General features: G+C 48.9%; 1 protein-coding gene across 1 annotated transcript in view; it reads left to right on the top strand.

The window, feature by feature from the left end:
- Nucleotides 1–4,373: 4,373 nt before the first annotated feature.
- Nucleotides 4,374–9,140, top strand: part of PtA15_3A538 (uncharacterized protein) — a gene marked incomplete at both ends in the record, with an annotated part of 36,935 nt that continues 32,168 nt past the window's right edge. Inside the window, one exon of the mRNA XM_053167516.1 lies at nucleotides 4,374–6,438. Coding sequence (XP_053018725.1) covers nucleotides 4,374–6,438 — 2,065 coding nt within the window. The remainder of the gene's footprint in view (nucleotides 6,439–9,140) is intronic.

Below are 9,140 nucleotides of genomic sequence, written 5' to 3'. Positions count from 1 at the left end.
GTTGGTCAGTGTTGCTAGTGGGCAGATAACCAATGTTGCAGATGACCGGTGGGACCAACTTTCCCACATAAATTGCACAGCGGAATCAAAGGTCGAAAGGATGAATGCTAACGCCGTCAAAGTCTTCCCTAAGCCCATGTTTTCTGCCAGGATGGATCCTCGGGCTCTTGGTGATGTTGAGTCGCCGAGCGGATTGAAACCGGTTTGATCCACGCAACTGCGAATCCATGCGTTTGTAGGGTGGTTCCAGAGCACCATTGGATCTGCGTCGGCCGTCTCGTTATTGCGGAGGAACGAGAGGGCGGTCAGCTGATGGGGTTTCAAGGTTGTGCGGCATTGGCAGAGAGCTCTTGTGACCCAGGGTTGTCGAGCTGTGACCTCGTGCGCTTCTGTTCTGACAAACTCAACCTGCGGGATGTCAAAGAAGACACTTGGGTTGTAGTTCCATATTGGGGTCAGATCTATGTTGGCAGCCCTAAAGGCCATCTGGACACGGTGAATATCTTTGGCACGGCTGAAGACACAACCTCGCAGCTCAGGTGGAACACCACGACAGCTCACTACGAAGGCGCGCACCTTCATGATCCCGGGATCGCTTGATGAGAATTTGTTACTTGTGACTGGGGTCGAACACAAAGATATCGGTCCGAGCAAGGGACCAAGGTGCTCACTCGCCAGAGAGCTGAGGCGACCAATTTTCTGCCGCGGTGCACGATACACATGCAATTCTTGATGACCTCGTTGGAGGAAGCCCACCTGGGGGTGATGGTCTGTGTTAGAAGAGGGCGGAGACGGCGACACCGGTGCGATGAATTGTCCAAGACAATATGCACTTCTCATGGCTACGGATGGATTGAGGATCGGGCAGGTGATTTGGTTGGACTAGGCCTCTGGGGAAGTTATCTGAAAGTCCGAGTCGTTGTGGGTGGCAGATGTTAGTTCCCACACTCGGCCAGGTCGGGCATATGTGAGTTGGGGGCACTTGAAAATTGTGTGAAGTTTGCTCAACTCCGTAGCCCGAAAACTTCACCTCAGTCAGTGCAAATCTGGGCCAAGGAGAAAAACAAACCTGAGGATCATATCGGTTCCTGTTTGGCCAACAGCACATACATCACCAAACACCAGGCAGTGCTGTGACCGTGCCAGGAGCAAACTTTGATAATACATGCTCACACCCATATTTTTGTCATTTTCTTCAGATTCATTTTTCACAGTGGCTCCACTCCCACCTGCAAGATTCTCCTGCTGTTGAAACATGTGCTGGACAAGGTTGTAGCTCGTGTATCATTTTGGATGACTGCTGTGGTGGTGGAAGTCACCCCAAGTGTCAGTGGGGGCACACAACTCACTGTTGACAGGGAATCCCAATGACCTGTTCATTGTGGTGCACATCTTCCCCATCACCTCTCAGGTGGCACAAGCAAACACTTCTTCAGAAGATGACAAATATGTTGGAGCTGCCAGACATCTGGTCAACCAGGCCGCCTCAGGGGCAATTAACTGATCCACCTTTGGCCACAGTTCACAGAGGCTTTGTCGGTTTTCACATTGCTGAGACACACTCATCAAACCATAGAGCTACCAGGGTACATTACATTATCAACTGTTGCACTGTGATCTGGAGGTGAATGCAAGCCAAATAGCCTAATTACAGTGGATTGTGTGGTGAAAGCTGTCCTAAACCTGCCAAGAATTGTCCCTAATTACCTGCCAGTAATACATTCAGACACTTCAAGTGTGAGTGGTCAATCATGGTATCCACCCAACCATCTCAAGGAGTACACTGAACCACGTAACCGCCACACCACAAAAGAGCAATGTATGGCAGAATGGGGTGATGTGGATGAAGCAAACAATGCACTGGAATTAAAATGACATTGGGTTAAACCTACATCTCATGTCAGCACAAAATCTTCATGAGTTCAGACTGATTTCAGATCAACATATACTCACATTGCTCCTGCCTTTGGCAATGTTTGAACATGAATATAGAAGTTACTTCTTGCTGATCCCGGGCAGACATCAGACTGACTTCAGACATCGTGACAGACAGAATTACGGTCCGGCACTCTCTGAAGAGTGCCACACATCCCCCCCTGGTGACAATACATCCACTCAATGACCGACTGGTTCATCGAGTGGGTGAAGTGGGTCAGCTATAGCCACTCGATGACTGGGTGGGTGGACATCAAGTGGAGGGCGAGTTTGTCCATTTGCTTTCTTGGTTGATCGAGAGGTGGGTGGTTGGCTGGCTGGGTTTATACCAATGTACTGACAAACGCCAGCGATATATTCAATTACATTTTATTTTGGGTGAAATAATCAAAATGTCACAGATTATTTCACCAATTATATCGGCGCCAAACGGGGCCTAATTAACAATTACTGCCGGCTGGACCTTCTTTTTTACCTACATAGATGACATTGATCCAAATCTCACCCTCAACAAGAGCCAAGCCTTGCAGCCCTCAAACCAAAATCGCCTCTGAATCCGAGCGATTCAACAACATCATAAACAATGATTTGCTTTCCCTTGAACGCATTGCGCAAAATGGAGAAACTGCTGCCAAGCTTGCCATCATGAATAAGGATCTTGCCGGTCTTGACAACGAGCAACAGGAATACTTCAAGCTCAAGATGAGGGAGATTCTCTGATCTCTCCACGAGAAAGAAAAATCTACATGAATCTCTCTACCTGTTGCTCTCAATCACTGTTGTGTTTTCTCTCTATCACGCATGATTGATTGTTTTTCTTTTGCTCTTGATCACTTGTCTTTGTTGTCTATCAAACTGTTGCTCTTGATCACTAGTTTTTGGCCTCGATAAAACTCTATTGACCTTGGTAACTCTCTATCAGCCTTGATAACTTGTCTTTCCTATATTGATTGCTCTCAATCACTTACTCAATCAATGTTAATTGCTCTCAATCACTCAATCAATCAAATGGTGCAACCTGAGTTTGTTTTATTGCAATTTTTTTAGGATTAAAGCAAGAAAACTAGCTAAAGAGAAAAACCTAGCTAGCTGAGATTAAATAGCTAATGAGAAATGAATATATAACTGAGATGGATAAAAATTCAAGATAATATTGATAAGGAACTTATTGATAGAGTCAAGGTTCTTCTTCAAGTCAACCTTTGATCTCCCATTGCTGTTTTACTAGATCGCTGCGGAGCTGAAAATGTGTGTTCTTGTAAGATTCATTGTCATTGAGCAGCATTGGCATGACCTGAAGAGCCACATTTGCTGTTGTTCTGAACCTTGCCACTATTTGCCTTTGTCGGATCAATATCTGCAGTATGGCGGGGTCAATGATTTTGCCTGGGTCGTGCAAGTTGTTCTCGATTGTGTCTGGGTTGTTTGGCATCTTGGTTGGTTGCTACTTATTGGATGGTGGGGTAGAGCCTTTCACAAAGCTGGGGTACGGTGGGGTAGAGCCTTTCACAAAGCTGGGGTGCTACTTTTAGGACCTCGCGGTGTGAAACGTTTTTTTGGTGGGGGGCTAAAGCTGCGGCGCAGTCGTGCAAGCTGGGGATTTAGTCCCTCAGATAGTCCCGCGCGGTGGAGATGCTCTAAACACATTGATGCCTGTTTCCATTTTGTTTGTGACTGTGTCAAAGCCAACAGAGTAGTAGTTCTGCACGTATCAACTAAGGGCCTGTACCATAGGGCATGAAAATTGTAATTTTCCAAATTTGTTTGCCTCAAAATTTCTTGGGACAAAAACTGAGCCTGGCCAAAATGTAGGCTGGAGCCCAAATGTGAATAGTTTCAACATTTGAACCCTCCGCTAGTTTTCAATTTTTGTGTACAGGGCAAAAAAAGTTGAAATTTTTCAAAATTGAGGCCCATGGTACAGGCCCTAAAGATATGTTGGCCGACATGCTAATCAAACCCCTTCCCAGGACGGGCCGGAGAATCCTGAAACGTGGAAAGACCCAAGCCCGTTGGGAGGGCGAGGGTCGGGTGAACCACGGAGCCGGTGTCCGGATGTCACGGGCACGGCTACACAGGGCCAGCGGAAACTGCCGTTTGGTAGGCCCATTGTTGCTCGTTACGTCGGCTGGTGTGCGGAGAATCCCTTCGATACGCGGGGTCCCCCCCCTGGTCCCCCCCACATCCGTTTTAGAGGCTTCTGCATATTAGATGTCAGAGCCCATCCCGTACAAGGCAAGAGTCCTCCGTCTAGTCTTTACAGCAGCTGAGGCCCTGTAACACAACTTTGTGTGTGGGCGTGCCAGGGGGACATTTATGTAGTATCTGCATAATCTGGTCAAGTTTATAACCTGGGCTGATGTGACGTTGCTCTATCTAGTCCCTGATTGTTAGTTTTTCGGACGGGCCGGACGGTGAGGCAAGTAACTCGCTCGACGATGCACTTCGGCAGAGACATTCTGTTGCTCAGTATCCTCACGTTAATCGTCCTCATCGGCGAGCTTTCATGCTTGGAGGGATCGCCGAGGGACTTCAGTTGGGTACCACACACCCCCGAGCTCGACGCCACCTTCCGTCCCCCTGCTTCATCGGCGGCCGCGGCGACTGAACACGACGATTACGGTCAACCATTCCCGGCCGATCATTTTCACCGTTTTCCCGCCCAGGTTGCTGCTGGAGAGCATCCCGCTGATTCCCTGGCTTATCGGCAGGAAATACCGTTTGACTTCCACGAGATACATGGATCAGGGTTCGTTGGTGGAGAACCACGCACGTCCGAGCTCGACCTTGACGCCATCTTCCGCCCCCCTGGTACATCGGCGGCCGCGGCGACGGGACAAGCTGATCACGGTCATCCATTCTCGGCCGATGATTTCCGTCCTATACATTTTCCAGCCGGGCCATCATGTGACCACAATTACCTCCCACCAGAATATTATCCTACCACGACTGCTGCTGAAGAACATTCTGCTAAACCCCTAGTTCAGGACGTGCCGGATGAGTTCGCCGAAACATTTCAATCAGCGTTCGGGGGAGCACAAAACTTCGCCGACCTTTTAAAGCTTCTCGCAGGCGGAACAACAGGACCGGATGGCCTCGTGGCGGCAGGGGCTTCACAGGCACATTCTGGTGTGCCGCATTTATTGGATAGTCGTAATCATCCAATCGCAGGCCCCAGTACGTCATACGTGCCCGCCGTCTCGGAGAATACCTCCCCGTCCTCATCCACCTTCGGACCCGATCGAACGCGGAAGCAAAGAGCCGATCTTTTGGCGAACAACCACAAACCTGAGCCTCGTCGTGTCTCCAGCCAGAAGAATCCACAGCGCGGCAGAACCCACTTGCACACCTCATTCCCTCTCCCTGATGTGCCGCATGTATTGGATAATCAAAGTAATACAATTGCAGACCCTGGTCCGTCGCACGTACCCGCCCTCCCGGGTTATCCTTTCCCGGCCTCATCCGACAGAACACCCGCACTCAATCAAAGACCTTCTCGTAAGCGGAAGCAAAATGTTAAGCCTTTGGCGGAAAGTCTCAAACCTCAGCCTCCTCATGTTAACAACCAGACCAAGCGAAGACGCCCCCCAACCACATTGGTCATCCCTCTTCCTGACAGCCAACGGCCGGACCTCTCTGAAAGGTTGATTCGTCAGGGAGGACTAGCGTTTTATTTGACTGACTTTGCCCCTAATGATCCATCGGATGAGATACAAAAGATAGAAGTAGGTCGGATCGTGAAACAGCTCAAACTTGACGCGATCCCGAACAATCAACTCGTCATCCCTGAGGACGACTTCTTAAGGAAGCATCGCTTGTATCTCGGGTTTGTCAAACCACCTCGGTCCGTCACGGCGCTCGCTATCAAGCCACCGGGGTATGTCAAGGGGTCTTCGAAGCCACCCGGGTCTTTCTTGTCGCGCAGCGATAACAAAGTTCAAGAACATCCATATACAAGAGTGCGTAGATTATCGGAAAAACTGCACGACTTCGCGCCTCATTATCTGCATTGGTATCAACATTGGTTTGACGAAACTGGGATAGACTTCGAAAAAAATCTCCTCCAACCTCACTTTATCAGTTTCCAGGACGCCGGTGTCCTCTTCCCCCTCTATCTCTTTTACGTTGAGATGATATCTTCGATTGTCCCGAGAAATAAAGAAGTCACCCTAGAAGATGAACTCTACTGGGCCCAAAATTTCTTCAACGAATGGACAAAGATTTGCAATGACCCAAAATATCAAACTGATCCTCGGTTCAAAAAGACCATCGAATTGTTCATCAGACAGAGAAAGCGTCCAGGACCAAAAAAAATTCTTCCACTCCTGTGGAGTTATTTGGAGCTTTGGATGAAGACCCATAGGAATGGCATTTTCGAAAAGAAGTCGCGCGCTATTTCGAAGGTGGTCAAAGAATTCTTCAACAATGTCTTCACTTATGCCTATTCAGCTCAGCATGAAAGATACATTGCTAGAATAATCACTCAGAATCCTGGAAAAATTGGTATGTTGAATTGATTTGTGGTGTGGTTATATTAATATCAGCATGCTAATTGTATCTTTGCTTGTTGATTCATTCAATAGACTATATTCACAGCTTGACACATAGATTTCATTTTACCTTGTTGGACAGTCAATCACTCCCATCTCCAATTAGACAGTCAATCACTCCCATCTTAACGTTGGACCATCAATCACTCCCACGTCATAAGAATTGACTTTGAATTGCAATTTTGTTTCTTTTGCTCAATTAGTTTCTGCATATGAAGCATATTTTTGTCAGCCTGTCAGTCAACATAAAATAAACTAGACATGCTCATCCAAGTTTATTAGAATCACAGTTTTGTGGAAAAGATATCAAGGATTTCATCCCACATCAAAAGCAACCAAAATGACAAGGTATTCGTGGTTGGTGACCAGACTGTTAGTTGAGGTCACTGTTGTAGCTGAAGATGTCCCCGGCAAACCTGTTGCAGGTACCCAATACCCACAAACACTGTCTGGTACCCATCAGCGGGTGTGGGTACGGGTGTGGATGTTTAGGATTCTGGGAAAAATCCAGCGGGTACCTGGGTATTTGCATGCCCACACACACCCACCTTGTCAACCGGAAGGCCAGATGACTTCCGTTTTCCAAGGTTGTGCAGACTTGGTGGCCCAAAAAACCCTCCTTGTCATTGAGGTCATACAACCTCTTTGACCAGGAGGAACTCCTTCCAGTTTCTGGGGCTGTATTTTGAAGACCACAAGGAAACTCTCCCGGTCACAGAGGTCAAAAAACCTTGGCAACCAGAAGGAAATCCTCCTGGTGGGAGTGGATTTAAACATTGGCAACATCACAGAGGTTAAACAACCTTGGCGTGCAACCAGAGGGCAACCTCCTGGTCACAGAGGTTATACAACCTCAAAGACCAGAAGGAAGCCCTCCTGGTTGCAGAAGGCATCTTGCAACCATAAGGGGTCCTTCTGGTTGCTGATGTTAGACTACACAACCTCTTCAATTGGAAGGGAAGGGAAGGGAAGGGAAGGGAAGGGAAGGGAAGGGAAGGGAAGGGAAGGGAAGGGAAGGGAAGGGAAGGGAAGGGAAGGGAAGGGAAGGGATGGGATGGGAAGGGAAGGAAAGGGAAGGGAAGGGAAGGGAAGGGAAGGGAAGAAGGGAAGGGAAGGGAAGAAGGGAAGGGAAGGGAAGGGAAGGGAAGGGAAGGGAAGGGAATGGAAGGGGAGGGGCTGACTTAACTAAGCCTCCTGGGACTGGGGTGCGGAGCACCCCAATGCAAAGCATCTCCTGTTCCTAATGAGAGGCTTATGAGTTATTCTCCTTTTCCTAATGAGAGGCTTATGAGTTATTCCTATTTTTCTGCGTGAGAGATTTGGCAAATTTTTGGCATTTGGCCAACTTTTTGAATCAAAGTGAAATTGCACAGTGCACACCAACTTTTTGAATCAAAGTGAAATTGCACAGTGCACACTCATTGTGAGACAGCAATCTGAAATGCAGAGGATAGCTGAACATCTCAGCTTCAATTTACTCCGCATATGATCAATAGAAGGTACACCAGAAGGGAATTCTTGCCCTTTCCCAGCAGTTGAGGTGGGTTGAGGGTAGAATCCTGTATCTCAATTGAATCCACATGGAACTTTGTGGAATTTACATACACAGTTCTGGGTATAGATGGCTGTTTTGCACACATAGCGGTTATCCGCTACCCACTGCCGGGTATCTGCTCAGGCCAGCGGGCATCTGCCAGCAGATTAGAGATGGCCACGGGTACCCATTGGCGGGTACCTGACACCCGTGGGCGGGTACCCGACACCCGTGGGCGGGTACCCAACACCCGTGGGCGGATACCCGATACCCGTGGGTGGGTACCCGCTCGGCGGGTGCGGGTGTTGTGTTTTGCCAGGAAAAAATTAGTGGGTACCCGTCCGGGTACCTGCCTGTCTCAGAGTTTGTGAGCTTGTGACTGATGTTTTGTCCTTTCTGTTTGCGTGCAAACGCACAGGACACCAATGTTTTGTCCTGTCCGTTTGCGTGCAAACGGACAGGACGGAGCCAATGTTTTGTTTTGTCCTGTCCGTTTGCGTGCGACCAGACAGGACAGAGCCGCTCTTTTGTTTTGTCCTGTCCGTTTGCGTGCAAACGGACAGGACGGAGCCAATGTTTTGTTTTGTCCTGTCCGTTTGCGTGAAAACAGACAGGACGGAGCCGATGTTTTGTTTTGTCCTGTCCGTTTGCGTGTGAACGGACAGGACAGAGACACTGTTTTGTCCTCGTGCAAACGGACAGGACAAAACACAAAACATTGGCTCCGTCCTGTCCGTTTGCACGCAAAAGGACAGGACAAAACAAAACATTGGCTCCGTCCTGTCCGTTTGCACACAAACAGACAGGTTGCCCCTCCCGTGGTACCGGGCTGGCTGGTGCCAGGTACCAATGATCATCCTTACACCACATACATACATATTCTTCTGAGCAAAAATGGGCCACACCCGCGAGTACCCGCCTTCTGCACCCGGGTACCCGCCTGGCGGGTGCGGGTGCGGGTGTGGGTGTGGGAGTTTACTGAAAATATGTCCTGGGTACCCGCACCCGTACGGGTACCCGGGTGCGCGTGGCCATCTCTACAGCGGATGTGGATGTCTGAAATTTTGGGAAAATCCAGTGGGTATCCGGATATTTGCTGGCCACATCCGCCCACCTCTAGC

The sequence above is a fragment of the Puccinia triticina genome, chromosome 3A, assembly GCF_026914185.1.
Source record: "Puccinia triticina chromosome 3A, complete sequence".
Taxonomy (NCBI): Eukaryota; Fungi; Basidiomycota; class Pucciniomycetes; order Pucciniales; family Pucciniaceae; genus Puccinia; species Puccinia triticina.
Note: the sequence above shows the minus strand (reverse complement) of the source record. Positions and strands in the feature narration are given on the sequence as shown.